Genomic DNA, 27,801 nt, shown 5'->3' with positions numbered 1-27,801 from the left:
TCTGCTATCTCCCTCTCCCTCTGCCCCTCTGCTCATGTCCTCTCTCTCAAATGAATAGATAAAATCTTTAAAATAATAATAATTTTTTTTAAGTGGCTCAACACCCACTGTGGAGCCCTTGTGAGGCTTGAACTCATGACCCTGAGATCAAGACCTGAGCTGAGATCAAGAATAGGACACTTAACCAACTGAGCCACCCAGGATTCCCTCAAAATAGTATTTTTTAAATTAGCATTTACCTAGGAGACATGGATGATAGCACCTATTTATTTGACTTTGTATCTTCAGCATTTTGTATTATGCTGAACTCATATTAGCTACCTAATAAATTTGTCACTTAATAGATTTGTATTGAATGCATAAGTAAATAAACTGCAAGGTATTATGTCAATTGAAGGCATCGTTATTTTTTATTAATGTTATTATAAACCTGATCACATGGGTTTCTCTGTCTGGCTCATATGTGTTTATGACATTACTTTAAATAACAAAACTCTGACTGTAGATACCAGTTAGTCAAGGTCAAAAAGACGATGGTATAGATGATCCTCTATTCTCCTACTTCTCAGAGAGTGTACTGAAGTCTCAAGATAATGCTAAGAAACATTGACATGACTTCCCCTATGCCCCAAGAACATATATGGAAACCATTTTTTTCATTTTCTCTTTAATGCTGGGAAAAAAGGTTAGTCACACACTGGTTCTCAAGACAACCTTGTGGGACAAATTTTATGTCTACTTTACAAATGAGGAAACAGGACAGTGACAGAGCCAGAACTTGAACTTGAACTTTCTATGTCTAAACTCTGTACTCTGAATTATAAAATGCTGCACCACAGAGATTTCATAACAATACTTTATAACAGCCAGCTAAATATGTCAATTGTAGTTATACCTATAATTACTAATACTTGAATCTTCTTAAGATTTTCTTTTTCTTTTTTTTTTTAAGATTTTATTTATTTATTTGAGAGAGAGCGCGCGTGCCCACATGGGGGAGGAGCAGAGAGAGAGGGAGAAGCCGACTCCCCACAGAGCAGAGAGCCCGCCCCATGCGCAGTTCAATCCCAGGACCTGAGCCGAAGGCAGACGCTTAACTGACTGATCCACCCAGGCGCCCCAAGATTTTATTTTTCAATGCTTTAATTTTTTAAACAACTGCATACTCAAATAAGTGCTATGATCTATCTTGATGACTATTTGAAGCCACAATAACAAAAATGTGACCAAAATGAAACAAAAGCAGCTTAGTTCCTAAATGACCAAGAACCAAGAATAAGTTAAACAGTCAAAATGACTGAGCAACTTAGAAAATACTATATTATTTATACCAGAGAAAGGAGAAGGCTAAAAATACTATATTATTTATATCAGAGAAAGGAGAAGGCTAAAGTATGATTATTATTTAATTGCTACAAGAATAGGATTACAGCCTTCTAATAAGGAGAAACTGACTTATTTCACAGCATGGAAAACCACGGCTAGATATTAGGTGGAACTTCCTGGCCAATTAGTTATTGCAGTTAATTAACTGTATCAATTTATAAAATTAATATATATTAATTAGCTCACTATGCCTCAGTTATCTCAATTAAAATGAGGGCACTAATTAATGCCTATACTACCTACTGCACGGGAATGTTGAGACTCAAAAGAGAAAACAGATACGAAACTCTTCGAAAAACTTTAAAAGCCTTATGTAAATGTAAACTGTTACTATACATTTGTAGGACAGATATCATTTTTTAATCTTTGGAATAATTAAATCTAAAAGTAAATGTGTACCTAGTCCTGAAATATAAATCCATACTCACCTGGGGTTCTCACAACTTAGAGATCTGTTGTGATTTACTTTTTTTTTTTTTTAAAGATTTCATTTATTTATTTGAGAGAGAGAGAATGAGAGACAGAGAGCACGAGAGGGAAGAGGGTCAGAGGGAGAAGCAGACTCCCCGCTGAGCCGGGAGCCCGACGTGGGACTCGATCCCGGGACTCCAGGATCATGACCCGAGCCGAAGGCTGTCGCTCAACCAACTGAGCCACCCAGGCGCCCTGCGATTTACTTCTATTTAAACATTTTGATAATGCATTCTGACTTTTACTGATTTTTCACCAACATTAGCTCTACAATATCATACAACATGACTTCTTCGTACCTGAGATTAAGAGGTTGTTTTTAGCAGAGCTTTAAATCAGTTCACAAATCCTTAGTGAGTGTCTACTATGTGCAAGAAATGGTGCTGGCTGTGAAGAGTAATGGGATCTTATTCCAAAGGAAAATGTGAGTTTCAGAGAAGGTCAAAATTTCCATGCTAAGAATTACAGTTGTGTGGAAGCTACCCAAGAAACTAATGAGGTTAGAGCCCTCCATCAGATTCCATGCAGATAACAATTAATTTAACACAGGTCTGGGGGAAAAATGTAGTTAAAGACAACTTCTGAAACCACTTAACTACATTCAACCATTTCAGCCACTAACCACAAGGAGAACAAGACGAGACAGTGTGGATAAACCTATTACCACTTCAGGGTGGGGGTGGGGTGTGATGCCTCTGACTAGAGGCAGAGTCTTCATGCAAGAAGCATGGAAAACCGGAGTTACTCCAAGGCATGATGTTAGTGACAATCGTTTTCAGCCTCAGCACCTGCTAGGTCCCACTCTGAGACCTTAGTCCCTGCCTCCTCCACTTGCCCCCTGTGCGAGGTTCTCCCACGACAGTCAATCTGTCCATTTGCCAAAAGGCAAACAGACAGGGCAGGAATAGTCTTGTTCTTACCCAAAGTCCGGGAGGGAATATTGAGGGACAATAAAAAAAGAGAAAAATTTGTGCAGTCTCTCATGAAACACTTGACCAATGTTACATAGTAGCTAACTAGTTAGATACATAAGATTTCAAGGCTCCTCCTGGACATAAATGTCCTCAGGCTTCCATCTGAGCCTGTTTAATGGGAAAGCACAGAACCCACAGTAAGTGAAGGTTAGTGTGTAGACATGAACTTTTCAGATAAGGAAACTAAGGTCCATGGTGAGAAGTAAACTTGGGCAGGAGGTGGGGGGAGATCAGAGACAGGACTGGGAAGTGGAGTAAGGAGTTTGCTTTCATCACTTCAGAAACTCCGTGTGAGAGGTGGAGGGATGCCTCTCTCCCATGCCTCAGGAACCCAAAATTCTGTGAGTCAGGAAAATGGAGGCTTCAAAAATATGAATCTCTTGAGAAATGGTCACTCCTGTCTTAGCCTTCCCCACATGTACATATTTCTTCCCACTCTCCAAAACTCAGCTGACAGATGAGCAGGCTCAGATAATAACGCTGACTGATGCTGGGAACTTTATTCATTCATCCATCTTTCTATCCACAGACCCTCACGAAACTGAGGACTGCATGCTGAGGTCATAGCCAGCACATAAATAAGGTCATCCACTTATTTACCTGCTTTGCTGTATCAAATATGCTGTCAAGCCTAAACTAGACGATCTACTAAAATATCTGTTGCAAGAAAAGAAAAAATGATAGTCAAATGATGGTGTGTGATTGGTTGACTATACGGAGTACAAGGGGTTGTTACCCTCGTAGTTTTATTAAATATGAAAGCAGAAGATTTATGTGATGGGTGATAAGGGCAAGAATGCTGTAAAAGTGAGAAAAGGTGGCAAAGTATACTGTACATCACCAATGGGATGATTATTTACCCAAAAAGTTGGCATTCTTAGACTTCTAACATGCGGTGTGTGGAATTCATATATTCAAAGGAGACATCATAATACCCTGCCGGCTGGTGGTGATGGATGGGTTTTTAATCCAAATGACCACAGTCTTCAGTCTGCCTGTCATGGAGGGCCAGGAAAAAATGGAATTTTCCTCTCATAACTCTTGATGTTGAAAGAGGAAAAACCTGGAAGCATGATAAGTGGCTCATTCCAGTGGACAAATGGACATGGAGCTGAGAGAATGGGTGTGAATAAAAGTCATTGTTCCCTAACTAATACCATTTTCACTTGTTACACTAAAAAAAAAAAAAAAATGAAGCAAAGAATGATTTCTGCCTCCTTCATGTCTGGAAAGCACAAGTTCAAACTGCAACAAAAGCTGGAAAGTCTCCAACACTGGGTGAATTCATTTACAAATTACCCCTTACTAAAAAGAGTCAGGCAAAGAATGGTATAATATTTGTCTATTAACTAAAACTTATTGTACAAACAGCAAGAAGAGTTGATGCTATAAGTGCTTTATTGACTAGAAAGCCTCGCCTATGGATTTCCTCCTTTGGGGTTGAAAGGAATTCCTATTTCTCATTTACAGTCTATCAGAAAAGGTATATGACCTGTATTTTTTAATTTATATAAATCCATTCAGTCAATCAGACTGGGCTGAAATTTAATGGATGTATCAGTCATCGTTGGTCCAGGGAGAGAGAACGAGGTACCAACGTCGACAACCTATCTCTGCTTCTTCCATTATATTCCCCCTTTTTCCTGCCTCACCAGCTCCAGTGTCTCCCTCAAATGCAAGCTAGGGCTCTTTTGAGGCTGTTGTTTTTAAAGAGAGAAATCGGAGTGAAAATAAACTGAGGGAAATACAGAAGACCCTTTGGCTATTTCAGTTTTTAAAAATCTTCATTTTCCTATCTATGTTATGGCAATTTTATTACATATTCAGCAAATTTATAGTAACAAGATGTTCCCCTGACAAATTAATCACTTTCCAAGCATTTTATCATATAAATAAAATATCACCACTGGAGAGTAAAATCAGCTCAACCAGTTGATTTAACCCTTCCTTCAAGAAATTCACCTGAAATAGATTGAGGACCATCTCTCTCTCTCTCTCTCTCTCTCTCTCTCTCTCTCTCTCTCACACACACACACACACACACACTCATTCACACTCTTAAAAATATGAGCTGGGCACTCATAGTACTGGTAACAAGGCTTATAGGGACTTCTAACTTCAGAAACCAGATTACAGTGTTTACTGGATTAATATAAAAGAGAGGTTTGCCTATACTTTTTAAAGATAGAAGAGACAGAAAAGAAAAAAAAAGATAGGAGAAACTAAAAACAAGAGAACCTTTTCTAATCTGCTAGAATCTACACTTTCTCATAGTTTTATTTCTACATTTCCCTAATAATAATAATTAAGTATTTATATTTTTATAGTCCTATTCTTACCCTAACATTCTAGGCAGGGAAGAAAATTGCAAGCGGCTAGGTTTCTGTCTTTCCTTTGCTTTCCCCTTTGCTAATTTCAGAAAGTGAATCCAGCAATTATAAGTAGTAGGAGACTGATAAGGAGTCACACATGCACGAGAAATAGGTTCAATTCAAGCTTCCCTGACTAATCCTTATTATGACTCATTTCAACTTCAGAATTTGTCGGTTGAGGTAAGAAGCTAATTTGGCTTTGAGAAGTGAAATCTCAGTTTTGTACTTTCCTTCTAGTGCTACTAACAACCCCATTATTAAGAGCAAAGTAGGAGGGGCATGAAATTTTTATTAAGTGTCCACTCTCACCAAGCATTTTTTGCATGATATTTTATTAGATCATTAAACTTAACATATTTTAAGGAACAGCATAAATTTCTCTGGCTTCCAAACCCATAGTCTGTACCATAGTATCTTCCATCCTAAAATAAAGTACCATAGTATCTTCCATCTCAAAATAAACTGCATTATTTTTAAAACCTGTACCCAACATGACCCTCAAACTATGACCCTGAGATTAACAGTAGGACATTCTGCCAGGTCTTGACAAGAAATGGTAGCAGAAAGGCCCTCAGAGAGACTTCTCCTACCTGCTTCATCCCTGTGTGTGCACAGATGCTGCTCCTTCTGTTTGCACTCATCAGCAGATCTGTCTCTTCTCTTGCCATCGGTTCTATCCCATCAAATACAACCCAGCTCTAATCTACATATTTTAGGAAAATAAAAAAAATCTGGCATCATACCTGGGCCGGTTGTGGCATCCGAAAATAAAAGATGACCAGGCCATGCTGACTATCTTCAGTGCTTAAGTAAACACCATTCTATTACTAGCCTCGCTTTGGGGAAACCCCAAATAGTCACCTTACCTCCCCACTTATAAGCCCATAAAAATACCCATGATTTATTATTACTATCCCTCTTCTTCCCCATGAATGGGGTAATAGAGTTCTTTATGGGAGGCTATTAAGGAGCAACATGGATGCTACTATTTGCTACTTATCCCATATAATTAATAACACCATAACTGTTATTAGAGTGCAGTATTTAAAGCAGCTAGCCTTCCATAAATATAGCTGATTTGACTAAAACTGTCAATGGCGAATTTCAAGAAGAACCACTAAAAGGAGATTTACTTTTGAAATATATAATATGTTACACAAAGGCTTTCATTAACATTTATTTTATTTATTTTTTGGTTCTAATGAAATCATTAGATTCACCAACTGACTACATAATTACAAAGTCAACACTCCTAAAAAGCAAGTAGTAACACTAATTAATTTCCTTCTGGGTGTTTCCTTGACAGCTTATGAAATTTCTCTCTTAAAATTCCTTGCAAATATTTGGGCACAAAGCTTTCTCTAAAAGTTGATATTCAGATCTTTAAGTAACACTTTCAATGAAAATACCAACTGAATAAAAGTAAAATTAACATCCATACTATGGATCTTCTGGTCTTATAAGAGAGGTCTTATAAAAGAAAAAAATCTGTAAAATGGTAAAAAGTGATGTTCATAGCAAGTGTGATGTGTCAATACATGTTCCTCTACCAAGTTTTCACTGCAATTTATGGAAATAAACATACTCTAAACTTCTCCTTTCATGACAAATACACTTTTTATCATGATCATAGGGTAAAGTAAGTTTTTGTGTGTTCTAGGCAAAACTAACGCAAGCACAAAATTGACAAAATTATATGCATGTGAATTATTCAAAGATAATATAAAGCTAGCCCTGCCCAGATTAGATCAGAGAGACCTTCTAACACCCAAATGTCAGGATACGAAAAAAGATAAAATAATGCTCAGGAGGACTCTTGCCTGTACATCTTAAATGAAAACAAAATCTTAAAAACGAGCAATACAAGTCGTGGTGAATAACAGCAATGAAGGCAATATGTAAAACGTTTGTGTTCTTTTTTTTTTTTAAAGATTTTATGTATTTATTTGAGAGAGAGAGAGAAAGTGCGCAAGAAGAGGGACGGGAAGGGACAAGCAGACTCTGCATTGAGTGCGGAGCCTGATGCGGGGCTCGATCCCAGGACCCTGAGATCATGACCTGAGCTGAAATCAAGAGTCGGACACTTAACCGAATGAGCCACCCAGGCGCCCCAAAAGTTTGTGTTCTTGTACAGATAGATTTAATTTTTTTTCTAAAACAGTTCATTACTTTGTACACCTATGGAGCCTCAAAATGTCTGTAAGTGTCCCCTTAAGTTACCAATTAAACATGAGGTCAATTTCCGTTCTTGGAGTTAACGGCTACCACTAATACATACACGTTCCTTCTAAGTAATTCACCTGTCAACTTTGTCCTCTGCCTGGCAAGAGGAAGCATTCGATCAGCAGGAAATAGTATCCAAGTGACTCTGGGAGGAACAGGCTGTTTTTTCAGGAAAAGATAATTTAAGAAGAGTACGGAAAGGTCCTTGTTACTAATGGTGGAAAAATATACTCTTTTTGCGGGGGGAGTATTTTTATCATGGCATATTCTCAAAAGCTGGGGGTAGGGGGTCATGTGATTCAGTGGAGGAGAAAGCGAGCTGGGGGATCCAAGGAGGAAATGTCAGGCCAAAGACCAAAGATGAAAGAGCACGTGAAGGGATGAACTAGCTATTGCCTAATGGTCCTGAATTTTATTTAATGCCCTTAAATTTTACGGAGCTACTTGGCTGAAGACAAATACCTCATTTTCTTTGGCACCAGAAAATGGTTTCAAATGCAGATAAAAAGGAGTCATCTCAAATACTTTTTGGAAAGAGACTGGTTATAAATAAATTTCCTTGAATAAAAAGTACTTTATTTGAACAAAGATGAAGTGGGTTACTGGTTCTATTTTGAATTAGCAGTATGATTCATTTTCATGCATATTTTGCTCCAGATAGATGTTGCTTATTTAAGTGCCTGGCTAGAGCTTTACTGGCTCAAAAAAGCAGATCCATTAACTTTCCTTTGCAACTGAATGGAATCAAATAGGATGGAGTGAACAAACCCTAAAGACTCCAGCCTATCCTGGAGCACAAGACGTCACACCACTTTCTATACATATAGAACCAGGGAAGAAAGTATTCACAAAAACATTCTTTTTTTCATGCTCTCTCAAGCCCTTTTTTAGGCTTGCAGTTAAAAAATTAACAGGCTATAAATAACATAGAACCTTATCCATACATCTGTATTAATCTATAAAGTAAAATACAAGAACAGTAGATAAAGAATCATAAATTAATTTAACTGAAGCCCCCATTCCCATCCTAAATTTATATTATCCTCTCAATGAGTCTCAGAAAAGAAAACAGGAACAGTCTGTTTCAAGTCTGGGGACCACCAATTCCATTCACAGTTCTAAATCTTCATTTACAGTTTAGAATATTTTTTTCATTTGAATTCCAGTATAATTAACATACAGTGTTATATTACTTTTAGGTGTATAATATAGTGATTCAACAATTCTATACATTGCTCAGTGCTCATGACAACAAGTGTAGTGTTTTTTTTTTTTTTAAGTAATCTCTATGCCCAACATGGGGCTCAAACTCACGACCCTGAGACCAAGAGTAGCATGCTCTAACTGACTGAGTGAGGCAACCAGGCACCCCTACAATTTAGAATATACAACCTAGATCTTCCTAGACTTCAGTGACAAGTATAGCCTTATAAACCCATCTTGTTAGAGACATATGATAAGCTTTCCTTATTTCAATTATGTATTTCAGTATAAATGACTCTTTGACTCCAGTTTACAATTTAAGTAGTTCATTTTGCATTAATCAGGTAATTCCCCTCCATGTGGTTTATGCAGACCCCAAAATACAAAGTCGTACACAGATTTCTAGGACTGAAGTCTTTCATTTTATATTTAGTATATATTCAAGTGTACGTTGAATTCGGTAAAGTGTTTTGTACATAATAGCTAACTAGAATATTTTTGACTGGCCACGTATACAAATAAAAATTAACACAGAAATTTATTCTAAGAATTTTTCTGTCTAGTAGGGAAAAAAAAGGACACAATATATGTAAGTCACAATTCACTAAAAGTCAAACGTGTTGCCCCCCCACACACACACAAAATCATGTTTCAGAAAGGACACATAGTTGTTTTACTTCTGCTAAATCAATACCTAAAAATACTACATTTCATCAGTTTCACTTATGCCGAACGTCCCCAAAGGTTCCCTACCTGAAGCTGGCCATATTTTAAGTGCAAAGCAGGCTGAGCGCTATCTAAATCTAGATAAAACTCATTGGGTTGTAATCTGCACAATGATCTATACATCTAAATCTATATGCAAATCAAATGCTTCCGTGCATTCGAGCATTCCAAAGCACCCAGGGCTAAGGGAACACGCACAAGGTGCTTTCAGAGCCTTCCCCTGTTACCCTTCTCCTTTCCTTCTATTTATTTATACTAGCTACCTAAATAATTCACACCGCCTGCTTTTCAGCCCGAATGTTCCTCAGAAGAGGCCTACAATGAGCTACTGCAGTCACCAGATGGACTCAGAAAAGCAGCAGGTGGGGCAGATGGCAAGGCGCCCCGTCTGATGCTGCTTGCTTCGGCATGGACTGCGTTTTCCTTCCAGGTACATTATCATCATCCTAACACTGAGCGGTGTGTAGTTTGGGGGTGGGGTGGAAGTGGGGCGCTGGCAAATCCTTTACATGCAGTATTAGAGGAATCATAAATTACCAGCTGCCCTCTTCCTCCCCGCTCCCCACCCCCCAGCAACCCCCGATGTTTTAGGCCGTTGCTTTGTTAGTGGGTTTTCTTTCTTTCTTTCTTTCTTTCTTTCTTTCTTTCTTTCTTTCTTTCTTTCTTTCTTTTTTTTTTTAAGACTTTGGTGAAGCTTCCGCAATGCATTTTGGCACTATGCATAAAGAAGGATGCATCATCCACTGCAAAATTTTACCTCAGCTTAATAAAAAATAAAGAAAGGGGGATTAGAGGGAGTGACATCGGAAAAGTCAAGAAGACTGTGGGGGGAATAAATGTATTTTCACAAATATTTTGCAAAAACCACCAATGAAGGGAAAACGTAGGTGAGTTGATGATGCAGTTTGCGTCTGCAGTGTCTCACATAAAGGTAAGCTGCCCTTTGCATGTATCTATCGAGTGGAGGAGATAAAAACCACAATTCTTTAGCTTTTTGGCATTACAGAAAATATTAGCTATAGCTGAACTGGGACAACTCTTTGCATTATATTTCTGGTGTCATTTCCAAAAGTGTGGCATTTCCCCTCCCAAGTTTGTAATTCTATAGTACTGAAATACACACAAAAAATCGCATTGCCTATCACTTGTAATTGGAAGCTTACAACATCAGGATGCCCAAGCTATCATGAGACAGTCACTCAGTAACATGTAATATAAATTTTAATTGAGCATAAACACTTGACAAAAATTCTCCGGAGATATTTCTGGCATATTCTGATGGGCAATGGTACCACGATACCATGATTTTAATCCTTCTATAAACTTAACTGATGCCAATATAAATCTTATTACCTAACTTCACTAATCATCTAATTATAAGCACCTAAAAATGTGAAAGACAATAATTTTAATGACCTGAAGCGAACCAATCTGTATCTTCAAAGAAATAAATAAATAAAACACTTGAGTAAAAATGCATCCACTGAAGAGATGCCGCAAAGAGACAAGCAAATTGAAATCCCAGGCTTCTGGGAACTCGATGGGCCAGTTTTGCAGAAATTCTGAGCAGACATTAGCTGTGAAATTATCTCAAGATTAAGGGCAAAGTTTTCCTACAAAAACTACCTTTCAATAGTCATTTATTTTGGTTAGAATGAGTTTACGAAGTCAAACCTTTCCCTTGGAGTCAAACTACATAAGCCCTTCCAGAGTTCGAATAAATCCCCTTTGCTTTCCCTACAATCTATGACATTTTTTTTTTTACGTGATCTTTTAAAGATTTCATTCCCCTCTCATTTCCAGTCCGAAAAACAAACCATATACAAGTAATTTAGAGCATTTTAAGATGTAAAGGCAACTTTGGTGATCAAATCTTTGAAGGCTTCCCAAGGAAGCCCTGTCAAAATGGCTTTTGCAGCTGAGGGAAGACAGGACAGACCAAACTTGACTGCTCCAAGACCCCCAGTCACACTCTTGAAATACTCAGGATCTGAATGTACCATTCCTAATTGTGTTTATGGTGCTAACTTCGTATCAGTCCTAAGAAGCCAAAACCAGAAAAGTAGGCGGGAAGCTTCAGTGTGCTTAAGTTTTTAAAACTCCTGCTACCTAAAGTCCTGAAATCGTTTTCTGAAGACTGACCCAAGTTGAAATTGGAGACACAGGTATAAAAAGCCACATTTTTAAGTGGTTTTTATGCACCCAAGTTCATTTTATAATTTTTAATCGTTTATTTCAGGATCTCAGTGCCCAGGACAGTGCTTGTACACAAATATTTTTGAATGAATGATCAAGAAAATGTAGTTTAATGCACTAAATTGATTACTGAATGATTTAAAAGATTGCAAAGAATGCATGTAATCTTTTTCGATGCAACATTAAAAGTTACTATAAGCAATCAATTTGACACCAGAGTTGGTTATGAAAAATACACTTCCAAAATCAATGTTAAATTGATATCTTTTAAACTTGATTTCATTAACTATCATTAAACTATTTGCCCACAACCTAATTAATGTACACTACAGAGGGTACTTAATAATACTAAACAGAAGGGGATGGACATTTCTTGGAAAGAAGCACGTTATAAGGCAAATGGCTATAAGTTAACATTTAAAGATAGGAACTGCGGAATTAAAATGTAATCTTCGAATTTATATATTTCATAATGATCGGGATATTCTTGGTATATTCAAGGTGTGTTAAGACTGCCACAATTAAACCAGCAGGCAGTATTCCTTCTAAAATAAAAAGCAGCAAAGTCTCACCTAAGAAAACCTGCTATTTTAAAAATAAAAAACAGTAAGTATAAGCAAAGAGTGAAGGGATGAATAGGTAATTTCAATTTAAGGCCTGGATATAAAAGACAATAAAGGTAATGTATGTTATCAGATGTTACTCAAAGTGAATGGTAATTATAATTGTGATTTTTAACATTTCAAAATTATCCTTTAGTAAAGTATATATGATATTCTCAAACAGATACATCTTATATCAATATCTATAGTTGAACATATTTTTGCAGTGTTAGAAATCAGAGTAATGACATTTCATATATACACAAAAAAACCCTACATTTGTTTTACATGTGTTGAAAGAATAGATAAGGCATGTGTCTGTCTGTGTGTGTGTGTGTATCTATACATATAATACAATTTCTGTAACTGATTGATTTGTTTCCCAATTTCAGAACCCCTCCTGGATGTGTCCAACTCCTAAAGCTCCACAAGTTAATCTAAACCTAATAAAACATAGATATCCAAATTCAAAAATTTTTTATTTTTATCCAAATATATAGTATATACTATAGTTAGCATAATTTAAAAAGAGAAATAGATTTTGAAGTGCCACTTTTCTCTTTCCTAAACAAAACACTGATAAAGTGACTCAACTGTCACAAATTTGATGCAATGCCCAATTTGTTAAACACAGGCAGTCTTCCTAAATTAACTATGATTTTTTGCGTGTGCCGGCTGGCTTTCTTCTTCATATGTAGGTATCACTGATTGAAAAAAAAGAATTTGGGGAGAGGGGGTACAATCTCTAATGAAATTACTTATTTTACTTCCTTGTGGTTCACCTACCAAAGGTGAAAAATATAAATTAAGGCACATAAATTAAACACACCCAAAAATCGTAGGATAAACCAACCGATAATATCTTTTAGAGGTTGGAAATACAGCACACTGAATAACCATCAACTTCAATTAGTAAGTAAGGACAGTACTTTTGCAATATTAACTATAATCCTCATGCAAGATTTATCCAGATCACATTGGTTCTGTTTTGTGTTTCCCCTCTGAAAGTCTAAGAAGAATTTTCTACCTAAGTTTTGAGTTTACAGTTTAAAAAAGCAAGTGAGAGAGAGAGAGAGAGAGAGAGAACAGGATCCTTTGCAGGCCTTCCCCGCACCTAAACAGAGCCATTTGCATAGTTCATTGAACACTGTTTAGTAAACACGGAGTGTACTGGGACCACAGTGGCTTCTATCTTCCAGGCCTGCCGTCCTTTTAAAAGCAAGGCAGGGGTTCTGTTTTTAGTACACACTTTGGTTCAGTGTTAATCCTGTTTTATGTTGTTCACACCTGCTGCTGACTAGCAGCCTGCTGATGGGCTGGGGCTCACGCTGCTCAGAGAAATCCCACTCCCGGAGAAGCTGGACAAAAGCTACCGTACAGAGCTGCAAACAAAGCCTGACCAGGGTCCAGAAGACGGGACAAGCAGACCCAGCAAATCTTTCCTCTCATTTGCAAATAAGGCTCCGATGTCCCCCAGTTTGCCACCCAACGATAAATGCAACCACTTGCTCTTTTTTGAAAGAAAGACTGAACCCCATTGGCTTATGTATATTTCTTAGCTTTGTATGTCTTTCGGTAAAATTAATGCCCATGCAGTAAAAACAAAATTGTTGTCCTAATCAGGTGGACGTGTCAGCCATGCTTTGTGTCCTTACCAAAAGAATCTGTACCTGAAACAAACCTAAATGTTAATTTAAAATGCCCTATGGCTAGGCTCTCTATTCCTAGAATTTTACATCCAAAATGAACAGAGATACAAAATATATGTTCCCCCATCAGTGGCCACCGTGTGACCAGGACAGTGACTCGGAGGCTAAGACCGCTCTCCCCCAGCCTCCCACCCTGCACTGCATGTGCCTAATGGCAAACATCAAAAGGAATGACTTCTTTTTTGATCTTAGCACCAGTGATAAATCAAATTCAGTGCCACAGACAGGGGGGAAATACACTACTGAGGGAAAACTCCGAGACTGACAGTGGGACCAGTTGGAGGCATTCGCTCAATCAAGTTTCCAGTAAACGATGCCCACCCTCCTCTGCTCTGAAACCAAGATGCAGGTTGCCGTGTGCTTTCCCAGAGTGAGAAAAACCTACCCAGGCCTGACATGACCCTACGTCAGGATGCACTTTGGGCTGACATTGCCAGGGGTGGTACTAGAGCCCCTCTCTCCTACCTACAGACCCCGAGCCCATGTCCTTCCTCCCGGGGAGCCAGACTCTGCCCACAGGTGGGCACAGAGAGCCCCTACTGGCCAGCACAGCACAGCTCCAGGATGAGCCGCACATCTGGGGGGTCAAATGGGAACTCTGGGATCGCTTTATTACATCTCCCGAAGCGCCTTCTCTACCTGCGACAGCCAATAAAGCATCATGGGCTCCACGGCCAAGTCAGGGAGTTCTGCGTCTGCCTAACCCTCAGTGGTGCACAGATTTAATGGAGCATACTTTTAATACTTCTCTCGGGGGAAGCGTGCAAAGTGCTAACTAGCATATTAAGGTTCTGTTAATGAATGAAAGCGAGGATGAAACGTTTGAGGTTTTGGCATCTTTTCCCCAATTTGCTTCCTATCCATCATCAGCAATGTGCTTTTTTTTGGAGGGTCAGCACTCGAGCCTACTCCCTTGTTCGTGCCATGCTCTTCCTCAGCTGAGGGAAAATTCACATGGACTCTCAGAAGCAGCTTAGCTACCACAGGTGAGAAGCCAGATAAATGCTGACTTTCTCAGCGTGTATAATACTGTGTACTTGGGTACTGTCCCAAGTCTTAAAGAAAACAAAAATTGCTGTTAAAAATGATCCTATGATATACTCGCCATAATTGTAGACAGAACTCATGTGTCTCCCATAACCTGACACAGCCCATCATAAAATCAAATAAAAAAAAAATAACAGCTGTCGCTTTCAATCTGTTTACATAATATGAACAGTATAGGAAGAAATTCAATTATTACGCTGAATCACATGAAAATGCTGATAGACGAACATTTCTTGACCTACAAAAATGGCACTTTCATGTGGTTTCATGAAAACCTAATTAGAATCCTATTATCTCACTTTCAGGCAAAAAAGGCTAAAGTTTTGTCAGGGAATTGCATGATTCCCAACTTGACTTTCCTCCTGACTTTCCCTCAGAGCGCCACCTCTAGTTTCATCTTGTTTCGTTTCATTATTATCAAAATGGGACAATTTATCTAAGTATATATTTCAAAGTTGAACCTGTGACAAGTTGGGGTGGTTGGGCCATAGCAGTCAAAATTTCACTGGATATCAAGTTTTGCACATTCAATGGCTCACATTTTCGAGGGAATGTTTACTCCGAGGCTCACTTTTTTGAGAGGCAATCCCACATAACAGAAGAGCACATGCTTCAGTCCCAGCGCCAAGACTGCAGCACGACGGAATATGAGGGCAAAACACCTTATCCTTAATCCTTCACCGAAGGGCTTGAACCACGGATGAGTTTTTTCCCCCGGCGACTTTGTAAGTTTGCTCAGGACAGAAAGACTCCAGTGTATCAGCAGTAGTCGCAGCTTTGAAATCAAACGACATTCGGTGTTGTGCACGTAGTAGTGGCAACATGATGAATACCCTCAGATAAGAAGGAAAAGCACCAGCAGTGTGCGCTTGATCAAGGGGTTGAACCGGTTGCTGCCTTAAAGGGCCGCTCCTAAGCACGCCCACTTCTGTGGAAAGTTAAGACCACCCTATTTTGATTATAGTGCTTTCCTCGGGCAGGAATTTTTATTTCGGTTTGAATCTTAAACCATTACATTTCCAGTGATGTATTTTTATGTTTACAATTGACATCTTCATAAAAGAATGAAACCTTTGAGCAACAGCTCAAAAGCATGAAGGTTGCCTGCAGTAAGTACTTAAATTATTTTACACCTAAATGGAACCCAGTTGTTTTTAGTTAAAATTTAATAAACCTTAAACTGATGACCTTTCTTCCACAGAAAGGCCCAGAGTTGCAAAAACGAACTTTCCAATGAAATATATTTTAAGGAACTAGTGCTGAACAAAGGGCTATTTAAAGCTGAATGCTTTGTCAATTTATCAGCTTGTGAACATTCTGTTCCTGAATTCCCCACTGCTGCTGAATGTATAGAACGGTGGTGCCTTGCTTAATCGAATCCTATTGATTCGAGTGTGTCACAGTGATCTCATTGAGAGTAATCAATAGTAATCCAAAATCAATCAATCTGCTCTTGCACTATCATTTATCAAATCTGAATACACCAAATTATTTGTAGGCGTCAAATTACAAAGAAGAGAAGATGGTTGAGCTGGGAAAGTTAATGGTTTATATTAAGAGCAAAACCAATATCTCTCTCTTTGTAAGGGGAGGTGTTTTAAAATGGGCTGTGGCTTGGACAAATGCATTTATCTGCTCATTAAAGCATTCTAAATTTATAATTAACCTTATTCCATTCCTGAGAAAAAAAGCCAAGGTTTCTTCTATAGGACTTTGCTGGCTCAGCACAAGTGACATAAACGTCCACATGCCCTAACTTATTTAACAACAGCACACTAGCATTTTACAAGTCTGATAAGCTAAGTTTCAAATGCCTGTCACCCATCTGCTGGAAAACAAGGGGACTCGACTGACACAGGACAGAACTGCATCTTCTAACATCAGAAATGATGTTTAATAGGACTGGAGTGGAAAAAGGCGTACTTAATTTCTCCAGAGAATGTACAGCATAGATGCACCTGCTTATCAAAGAAGCTGCTGTTGATGCTGAAGGTTCCTTTATCAACATATTCACCTGTAATTTAGTCAAGGTAATAAATCCTTCTATTCATTATGGCACACTCAAAAGCACCCCTGCTATTTAACTTGAATGAAAAAAGGCACAGAGTGTCTAAAACATTTACTTTTGCTAATGTAAAAGTGTTGGCATTTTACTTCGTTCCGATAAGCTGGTGCCAGTAGCAGAGTGATTATTCTTTTCTTATTCAAAGCCTATCAGCATTTCGAAAAGCTCTCTCAATCTTATCAGGTGTATGAACAGCACAGTTACTGAAAACAGTTTGTACTGCTCCTCTCTCTTTCTGCCACGCTATCTGATCAACCCCCCCAACTAACTAACTGTATTTACACACAATCACACAGAAGTTGAATCTTCCACGCCCTGTAGCCAGACTCCAGTTTGCCATGGATTTTCGTGCTGGGACATTAACTTAACAAAAATGTCAGCAGCGAGTACCCCAAACTGACAACAATCAAGAAAACACCATAAAAGCACTCAACTAGAATGTACAACAAACAGACACAGAAGGAAAACAAATAGGAAAAGTTGAAGGCAATCTTTGGAATTTGAGAGGGGGTTAAAATATACTGCGTATGCAAATACGGATGAATCTCAGGTACTTACCTCTAGTCAAAGTAAATGATCCCTTAGCAAAACAGATGAATAGAAACAGAAATTTTAAAAGAAAATATTGCTGCAATTGAGGGGGTTGAGGGAAGTGTTTTAGAACTGAGCAGGCATTTCCCCCACACTTCAGATTATCTCAATATGGAGGCAGAGAGGTTCTATAATGTAAGCAAAGACAATAGACAGTATCACCGAACTTACCCCATAAACTGAAGACAAGACAGAAAGCAAGGCTGTCACATATGGTGACCACATTCTCAGGACAGATTTTCCAATCATTAAAACCCTCATAAATGCTCTAGACATTAAAGTTTTGTTCACTACAAGGAAATAAAAAAAAATTTAAAAAAATACAATTTGAGTGTTTAACCTCTTGGTATTTTTCTCATTCTTCAGACTTAACCAACCGAACAGTTCCATATAAAGGTATGAGGAAAGAATCATCATCCAGGCTAACATAAGTAGGTGATCTGCTCTCCATTTCTATCTATTAAAAAATGCTTATACCAGTTCATGGTTCATACGAATTGAGAGACATACCTAATCATTTATGGGTAGTTCTTCAGAGCATGAAAGACAATAATGACATTTATAGAACATAAGAGAAATCTAAAATGTACTTGAACAACTGAATACTAAATTTCTGACCCTGGGAAAGAATCTCTGCTTGGGCTTCTGTGCATAAATTGGCCATTTGTTCCTCACCTCCCTTTGCTGAATGGCTAGAAGAGGACAGAAAAAGGCGGCCACATGCTCCCACCTGAGCCCAACTCCTGATTCTGTCTAGACTCCAAGAATAGAATGAGCCTTTCCTTAGATGTGTAGAGCAGTAAGATGAATTAGCCAAGTGTGTAGTTCAGTACAATTCAGCTGATGGTTGCTTCTCCATCTGTGACACTATGATCCCATGACTGATGAGGCAGGTCTCATTTAAGTCTATGGATAAAGGGATGCTTCTGTCATTTATTGGACCCAGCACCAACTGTATACCGTCACTTTCTCATAGGAAGAAGACACGATTCTCATCAACCATATATATCTGTCCCTTTCTTTGGTCATGAACAGTTGGTTACAGGCATAATATCCCTCCTCAAAATATCTGATCTATTTTAATAGGTTAGTGACAATGAAGAAAGCATTGTCAGAGGATTCCTTCATTTATGGAAAAATGAACACAATTTCACACAGCCAGGTTACGTTTTTGGAGAAGTTGAAGTTCTGTGATAATTTGGAATTAGGGAGGGCAAAGGGCAATTGATTAAACAACCTCATATTTGAATTTTTTTCTCTAAATGTGTACCTTGGTCTCTATAATTTTTCATATTACTCACTATTTTTGCTAACTATGGATATAATTTTAGACACTTTTCAAAGTAAAATAAATTCTTATAAATATAAAATGTAAATATAATAACTGCCTTGAAAAGAACACCTTTTAAAACATTTTAATTCACATTGTATTAAAAGCAAAGTAAATATATTTATTTAATGTGCCTTTTGTTTAAATTCTCAGAAGCCATTATAAATAAGTAAAATCTTCCTAGAATCGATGAAAAATCAATTTTCATGTACAAGGGAAGCATTCTGATCATGGAGGAGAAAAAAATTAACATGCTTCTGCCTATTTTCTGTGTTTAAGCTCTTTTTCAAATTTCATTTTTCTTTTTGCATTTTGAATAAGCCACACAAAAAGAAAGCACAAGATTTTTTTTTTCCTCAGAAAATGTATGCAAAGTGCAACAAAAAAGAGATGTCCCTTTTTAAAGATGGATTGCCCATGCTCCTTCTGATTCTCCACTTCTTAAAGCCTTTATTTACTTCACACTTAGGAGCAACTGAGGTTCACCACTTCAATGACTTTTAAAACAATAAATCCCTTTGTTACTTCCAAGAAAGTAGAAAGATTTGAACAAGTTTAAGTCATACTCCCTTTTTTTGGGGGGGGTACAAAATTCATTATTGTCTATGCTGTCTGTATTCCCACAGAGTTTTAAAGAGAAGTAAGCAAGCAAGCTGGTTTTCATTACACTTCTACTAGCCATCAATCTCTGATATAATATGAGAATTTATCGGTAGCTTCCCTTTTATTTAGTACCATCTTAACCAATTGTTTGCAGAGAAGGTGTATGATGAAGCAAAGTTAAATTGACACATCTGTGATATGCCTGACAGCCTTCAGTATGCCTAGTATTAATTTGTTTTCTTTGGCTAGGTAAGTGCTGCCAAAGCATATTACACATAATGTGTACTTCCAATCAAAATGATGAAAAGTATATATGCAATTCTGTGTCACTCAAAGCAGTATGAGAATGCACACAGGAACGTATAGGACAAAGAATGCCTTTTATAATTAAAATATAAATTTACTTTTAAGTTCTTTTTTTTTTTTTTGAACAACGTAATCTAATCCTAGGTAGGCTCTCCATGAGTTTAACACTTCAAGTATTAAAGAGATTTTAAGTGCCAAAGCCCCAGCCATAGGTTGCATTGCTGACGGCCAGGGCTGAATGTCGCATATCTATATTCAAATGTACAAGACAGCTCTATGCCAGTATATTGAAGTGCACTTTAATTGACCAGTGAGAAGTCAATTTACTTAAAACTGCACCTTTTCTTTTAATGCTTTGCCTTAGTGAGTTATCTTCCAGATATACATTTGTTGCCATAAATTATGATGGCATGACATCTGAAGAAATCAAAGCATAAAAAGCCTGTCCTTCAAACATTTTTAAATTTTTTTCATTAAAAAGAGGACTGATGCATGCATATGCACACACATGCATACCACACACACTTAAACCACACCACATAATCTAAATCCTCTCAATTTGATGGTTTTGTATAAATGATTAGAAAAATACATTTGGAAAATAATGAGAAATATTGTCCAAGTCAGAGAAAAAGAAACACCTGGCACTTCTGTAAAGAAAAAGTAGAGAGGAAAGATGTGTTTGCTAAAACTCTGAATGGGAATTATTTTTAGTAGCTGAGGTTTCCTAGATCTTAGAAAGTAGTCTTAAATGAACTTGACACAAGAATGAGATGCCAGGTCAATCCTTCAAAAGGCAAAGGTTGTCAGTTATCACCCTCAGATTAATAAGAAGCTAACTTTGACCTGATGGATTGGCAAAAAGAAACAGTAGGATTTAAAAAAAAGAAAAGAGAGAGAAACATTACATTTATTAAAGTGCTATACATACAAGTAATGATAGGAAATAATCTAGGAATTTAAACAAGAATATAAATAACAAGAATTACAACAGAAAGAGCAGTTTGCTAAGTGTTCTTTCTCAACACTCTTTCAGATTTACTAAGCAAAATCACAGATCTCTAAACTTACCCCTTAGAGTAAAATTCAAAAATTCTGAAATCTGTGATGTACTTTAGAGAAATAGAACACTTACTAGTTTTCTATATTTGCTTTCAGTAAAAAAAAAAAAAAAATGAGAAAATGACATATTTATGTAATACAGATAAATAAAATTCCTATTTATGCATTTATCTGAGAGCTATCATGTTTACATTCAGATATATTTGTCAGGCCCTTGTATAAAAAAAAAAAAAAGAATGTAGCCAAGAGCTGATTCAAAACTATTTCTTGGACATGGGCCCAAACCATTAAATTATGCATTTAATATTAGTAGCTTATTTCCTATTTTACAAATTATTTATGATTACCAGCTTTTGAATTTAGGAATGACAATAGTTAAAAATTCATAAAATCAGAACCAAATGGACTTATTAGGTTACCTGTTACCTGTCTTTCTATATAGTTAAACCAATTTAGTTTAAAATCAGACCTGGCAAATACCCGAAACACTAATTCCAGGTTAAAATCATGCCTGGCAAATTGAACTGGCAACTAATCGATCAGAAAAATACTTGAGATTCACTTTATTTTATAAATGTAATGAACACCTTTAGCAGCCTACCTGTAATATTCTACACATAAACCTCTTCCCACAAAGGTACATATTTCACGTGCATACCATACATGCAAACACACACGTGTGTGTATTCTATTGACTGCTTAGATTTTAAAGTACCATATGTGTATTGATGTATTTATAATAGTGCAGACCATGTATATCCATATACACATGGTGATGAAAATAATCAACAGCAAAACATACGAAATGCAGTAAGGAGAATGAGAAGCGGCAGAGATGCCTGGTGTCATCCCTGCACTATCAAATATACACATAAGTATGATTGGAGAAAGAGAACCTAAATATTTCACTGTCAGAGAATGTAGAGAACTGCAATTCATTTCTATCTCAAGCGCTTTAGGACAATGACAATTTAATACAAGGCCAGTGGATGTAAAAGAGATAAAAACTGAACAAACTGGGCCAGTGTAATCAAAGATTTTCTCCAGAGAGCTGGCTAGGGCCGGAGCTCATATGCACTTATAACAGATCAACATTGTATTGTTTCTCTCTTCCATGAATTTGCTATGAAGCAAAATTCCAAGCCAAGCTTATCTACTGCAGTGACTTTAAAGTTCTATTGAAATACCTCCGATGCTCTTCTCTTATTTCTAAATGCTTAATAGGTGGTTCTAAAAAGTTTATTTGATATTAATTGGTTTCACAGAAATCACTGCTATTAATTGCCACTTGTCAGACAAAGTATCAACCATAAGCACAGATTTGAATTTGTTTTAGGAACTCATACAAGCAAAACCTTCGGTGCTGCACAGCACTTTAAAAGTAAAACAAAGAAATATTTTTTTTAGTCACTAGGCTAAAACAAATGTTGAGGAATTTTTCACAAGTGATACGGACTTGTGACTGGGCATTATGCCTACCTTCCAAAAGAAAGGTCTCTTCTTTGTCTGTAGTTCTTGCAGGATAAGGTATTGTGAAAGTATTGTTAAATAGACTCATAGAGAAGTTACCTGCCCTCTTTGATGAATAGCACCATGTATCTAAAATTAATTGCAAAAGTATGGCCCAGCTAATGAGATGGTCCTTATCTTTTCTCAGCACAGGAAGCACAAGTATTTTTCTGCTGGCTCAATATTTTATAAAAATGCCTAAAGTGTTATTAACTAAGTAAAAATCTGATTAAAAGACCTCAAAGACCCAAATTATCGTAAATTCTAAAACCTGGAAAACCAGGAGTTAAACCTGATTTCCTATATTATTTCCTTTTTAAACCTTAATTTCTTTTCTTTTTTACTTTGAAAAGAAAACCAAAGGGGGGAAAAAAATCTTTTCTCCAGCTTCTATTAGCATTTTTAATAAAAACTGAATTACAATATCCTTTTTTATAAGATGGTCAATATGTATTACAGGTCAGATTAAATCAAAGAAATATATCAAAGGCCGTCAATTTAGAATTTAAAAAAAAAGAACAATGATACCTTATTGGGGGGAAAACACTGGAAAAATGATCATCCATGCAAGAGAATTAATGGATATCCACAAGGGCTTTGCTAATAACATGGGTTAATTACCGCTGCAACACACAAGGCTCAGTAAATAAAGCAGCAGTACCATAAACACATTAAGATGAGAAACCATCACTATAAGAACCAGCCAACACCATCACCCTTGCCTCTGCCCAGGAAAGGGAAAGCTGTTTTCTAGCCCTTTCTGTCAAAAGGAGGATTTCTAAACTTAACCACCAAACGTATATAAGGTAATACATAAATACACTGACACAAAGGGCTGGTGAAACATGGGGTGCCCATCATTTACTCACCACTCCCATTCCACATTTATTCCATTAACTCAGGATCACTTATTTTTGCTTACTACAAGGAGAAAATCACATGTTACATAATATATACTGTCTGGCTATTTTGACTATCTATGTTTGGGATATGTACAGTGGCTATTAAACTTTCAGAAAAATAAAATTAATCTGTTTGCTTTGGTGCTGTGATGGGCAAGGTTACAAGACTCTACAGCTCAAGAACACGCACTCCTAAGTGCAGCTAGTTGTCACTTCCAGCAATTTACAAAGAAATCATCTGAAAACCCCACCTACACCACCTACCTTTAAGGCTGCAGGTGTTTTCAACAGATTTACAGAGAAGAAACAGGAGGAAAAGTAAGATGAGCTCCAAGTCTGGAGTTTAGATGTTCTTTCTTAGAAAAATAAAAACTTAAAGTGTCTGTTCATAGTTTTCAAATAATATCACATCTAAAGTGATTTAGGCAAGCTCCTATCTTTTTTAAAAAACATTTGAATCCTCTCAGATTTAGGCTTTTTGTTGTTGATGTTACTGTATAAATTTTTCCTTCCTGCCTATTTTTATCTCAGATATTTTGACATTATAGTATTACTTTTGGATAGTTGTGTTTCAATTTACATTAGCTTTTAATAAGGAGAGAGGAGGCCGAGAAAAAAAAAAATCAAAACCCTGACACAGAAAGAGTGAACCATACAAAATAAAACTTGCAGAGCTCCAAAGAGGAATTTTAAAACACAAATCTGTTTCATTTGCAATGCTTGGATTTCTATGATCAGGCTGAATCTACTAAACTGTTCCTCCTTGCCTTGCGTGTTTGGGAGTGTTTCAATTGCCTTTCCTTCTTCCAACAGCTGTGACAACTGTTAAAACAGTCAGTAAAATTAAGTCCGCTCTATAATCCTGTAGTCAATGTTACATTTTAATCAGAGGTTGAAAGGGATTCATGTGATGAGCACACTCATTTAGAATGATTAGATGGACACATATGTCAAAATGAGCAGATATATTATTTTCATCTATGTATGCTATCAGTTATTACTGCTATTAAATGTGAAACAAGCTCTCAAGCATTATGTTCTTTAATGTGTGCTGGCACATTTCCTAAAATAAAAAACACATAGTTATAGGTTAACATTTTAGGCTCTCCTAATGGTGGTCAATAAATTGTATGAATCTTTTTTAACAGTCTCCAAAACAGAAATTGCCTAATATTTTCCTCTGAAACTGCATAACTCTGGTTTCATTTCTATGTATACGCACACCTGATAGGGTTTAACCCAGTACAATTACTATGAATATTAATAGCATGTATAAATTCTGTGGTTTATTAATTGAGACAGAGAGGCAGATGCGTTGCTTAGCATTAGATCTTTCTGTCTGTCCAGTGAACCACGTAACCATCAGAACTGCATCCAGACAATAAATCTGTATTTTTTAAAGATGCCTTTTAATTGAGCCAAAAAGAAAGCTAGTTTGAATCTTGCGCCAAAGCCAAAAGGACATGTGCCCTGATTTCATTTAAATGCATCTGCTTTAGAGGCTTATTTAAACTAATTATTCAAATTAGCTATGAGGAGGTAAATTCAAGAAAACTACTTTAAAAAGAAGCCTCTGGGGAATTTTTAAAGTTTGTTTTGTTTATTTATTTACGGGAGAAAGTTCAGAATCTGGGTGAGCTTGGATAACGCCTTCTTCTTGACATGAAGACATTTACACCCTCCAATTCTAAGGCCCCAGGTACACTAACCTCCAAACTACACTTGAGTGGGCAGTCCTACCTTTGTTTATTTTTCATTTTTATTTTCACACAATTTAAGGTTGTTTCTTGCTGTGAGTGTTTCAAACTGGATGCAACCTCCCAAGCTTTCAGTTCCTCCTACGTCCATCTCTTGGAGAATATCCCTTGTGTGAGTGTGTATGTGTGTGTGTGTGTGTGTGTGTGTGCGCGTGCAGACATATCTACACACACTCACACTCCTACACACACGAGCGACCACTGAGACTGCAAGTCAGTGTTCATCTCTTACTTAATTACAAAGCAATGCAATATGCAGTCACTAAGGACAGCTAGTGGACATCTACCTATAATGCACTAGCTCATCTTCAAGAGTTTTAGATTTTCTTCACAATCTATAGAGAAATGTTTGCCAAGAGCACTCTTTTCAGAATTATAACAGTTAGTATTACTGTAATGTGAAAGCAAAGCAATATAACTGACTCAACAGAAAGATAATCCAGTGACAGCTCCCATGGTATATACTAATATTTTATCTTAACAGTGGGTTGAAATTAAGTTTATGACCTACTCATTTACACAAGAATGCCTAATTTACTTGTCCTACCCCCATCCACTTCTCCCCCACCTTTAGTGTTCCACAGATACACACACACACACACACACACACACCCCTATGCATAAAGATATTCATAAATCCGAATTAAACTGCATATAAGAACAAAAGTACTTTTCTATATTTTCTGGACAGGATACATGACACAAATCCACAAGCTCAATGTTGGCTATTCAAGGGGAAATTTAAAAAAGTCACTACTGCTTCTTCTTTAGTTTTTTTCTCCCCTTAAATATTTATAATGTGTGAAAATCTCATGTTACTTAATGGACTGATTTGTCAGTTAAGTGCTGACTTAACGCTAACCATGCAAATAACATTATTCTAGCCCTGAATTGCACAGGGCTAGTTTTTAAATTGTTCTCTGAAGGAGAATTAGTAAATGTGCAATTTTGCCTCTAACTCTGCGTGGTAAGAAATGACAGAGAGCTGAAAATATCTGTCAAACTGCAAATACATAAGAGGCACTCAATAGTATAAATCATTTTGAATATTGTATTTTAAAACATCTTTCCTTGGGAAAATGGGTCCTAGTAAAAGATGCATTTTAACAGTTCACTAAGCATGTGTGCCAAGTGCCTATTCTTAGCACCTGAATAAGAAGTGACTGTCACACAGCTATTTTACTGACAGTCACTGAGCTTTGCCTCAAAGGTAACATTGTAGTCAGAGAACAATTCTCGACTTACTGAATTAGGAGATCACCCTCAACACAAAAGGCACAAGACAGACAAACAAGCACTCGTGCACACAACATTCCCGGGGCATTACCTGAATCCCTGTGCAAAGATACATTCTGTCCACCACCCCCGACACACACACAAACGCACCCCCACGGCGAGTTTTAAAAAGGAAAGAAAAAGGTACCTACTCTTCCTCGTAGTGCAGGGAAAAAGATTCAGGCAGGCAAAGTTCTACCGAATCCATGTGCGACCGGCAACCATTATTTGTGCACCCCAGCTATAAATCAAAGTTTCCTTGACAGAGCACAGTGCAATTAACACAAATGTTCTCCTAGTGACAAGCCTATAGGCACAGCCAGTTGGGACCAAAGCTCTCACACTCTCCTAATCAAGGACTTAAAGCCCCGATTGGAGCTTATTAATATGAAGTAGGGCTTTACATATGCAGTCCCACCGGCCCAGCCGCGCAGCCGATTGGGGGGCGTCTGCCCAATCAGGAGGGAGGCGACGGGAGGCTGCACGGAGCGAGCGGAGCCAGGCAGGTAGGAAGGGTGCAGAGAGCCGCGGACACTGAAAACCGCGAGTGGGAGAGGAAAAAGGGAGCGGGCACGGCAGCCATCGGAACGCTCCTAGGAGAGACTGTGCTTTTTCTTTTCCGTCTGTCTGTCTTTCTCTCTTTTTCTGAGAAGCTACAAAACAAACATAACTAACTTAACTCTCTAGGCACTGGAGAGATTTGTCTTTGGTGTCCAACCTAAGACCTGTTTTGCCTTGAAAAGAAGAACTCACGCACGCATGCTTCCCAGTTAATTTGGGAAAGGATTCTGCGGAAGGTATAGAATTAAGTTTGTCCTGCCGTGGTCTGTGTTTTAAACCCCTGGGGGCTGCTGCTTCTTTAGTGCTGTACTTCCCCATTTATTCGTCGTAATCGCGTCTTTTCCTGGTTTCCCGATACATACTGGGCATTTGAAAAATCAAAGACATTCTTCTAAATTGTTAGGGCATGTGAACCTCTGGGATCGTCCTCTCTGAGGTGGGATGCAGTTTTGCCCAACTACAGAGAAGGAAATTGTGCGTCAATGCAATCTGAGAGCATGCCTATGCAAATTATACGTGTAAACATTTCTTTACCTGCTGTCTCTCTACCTATAGATATACAATGCATAGCTTTTGAAAGCAAAGGTAAACAACTGCAGGACAAATTGGCTTCTCCAGTTACAGGGGTGGCGGTCTGAGGGCTGTAGGGGAAATAGTACATTAAATCCATCTCAGTGCATTTTGACAAAATAAAGACTGCGTCCCCCCCCGCCCCCGCCGCTCCCCCGCATGGGGAGCATTACTACACAGTGCACTAAAAGTGTTCTTAATCATATAGTTATTTCAATACAAGCTTCCAAACTGGGAGGCATATACAAATATATATGATTTTACCCAAAACATCAGTTTCCAAATGAAATGCAGTGTACATATTTGTTTCTTTACACAAGACACCCTGAATACTTTAAAAAATCAACCCAGAAACATTTTG

General features: G+C 37.6%; 1 protein-coding gene across 10 annotated transcripts in view; it reads right to left on the bottom strand.

The window, feature by feature from the left end:
• ESRRG (estrogen related receptor gamma) overlaps positions 1-27,801 on the bottom strand; it is a 616,331-nt gene that overhangs the window by 198,445 nt on the left and 390,085 nt on the right. The window contains exon 1 of one of the 10 annotated variants that reach the window (XM_025892237.2): positions 26,462-26,628. The exons of the other annotated variants lie outside the window; for them this stretch is intronic. Within the exon in view, the coding sequence (XP_025748022.1) occupies positions 26,462-26,517 (56 nt within the window). The 5' untranslated portion in view covers positions 26,518-26,628. Of the gene's footprint in view, positions 1-26,461; positions 26,629-27,801 lie in introns of those variants that run through there. 10 annotated transcript variants of the gene reach the window in all.

Source organism: Callorhinus ursinus, unplaced genomic scaffold, assembly GCF_003265705.2.
Source record: "Callorhinus ursinus isolate GAN/ISIS: 27379988/994484 unplaced genomic scaffold, GSC_fseal_2.0 scaffold54, whole genome shotgun sequence".
Classification (NCBI taxonomy): Eukaryota; Metazoa; Chordata; class Mammalia; order Carnivora; family Otariidae; genus Callorhinus; species Callorhinus ursinus.
Note: the sequence above shows the minus strand (reverse complement) of the source record. Positions and strands in the feature narration are given on the sequence as shown.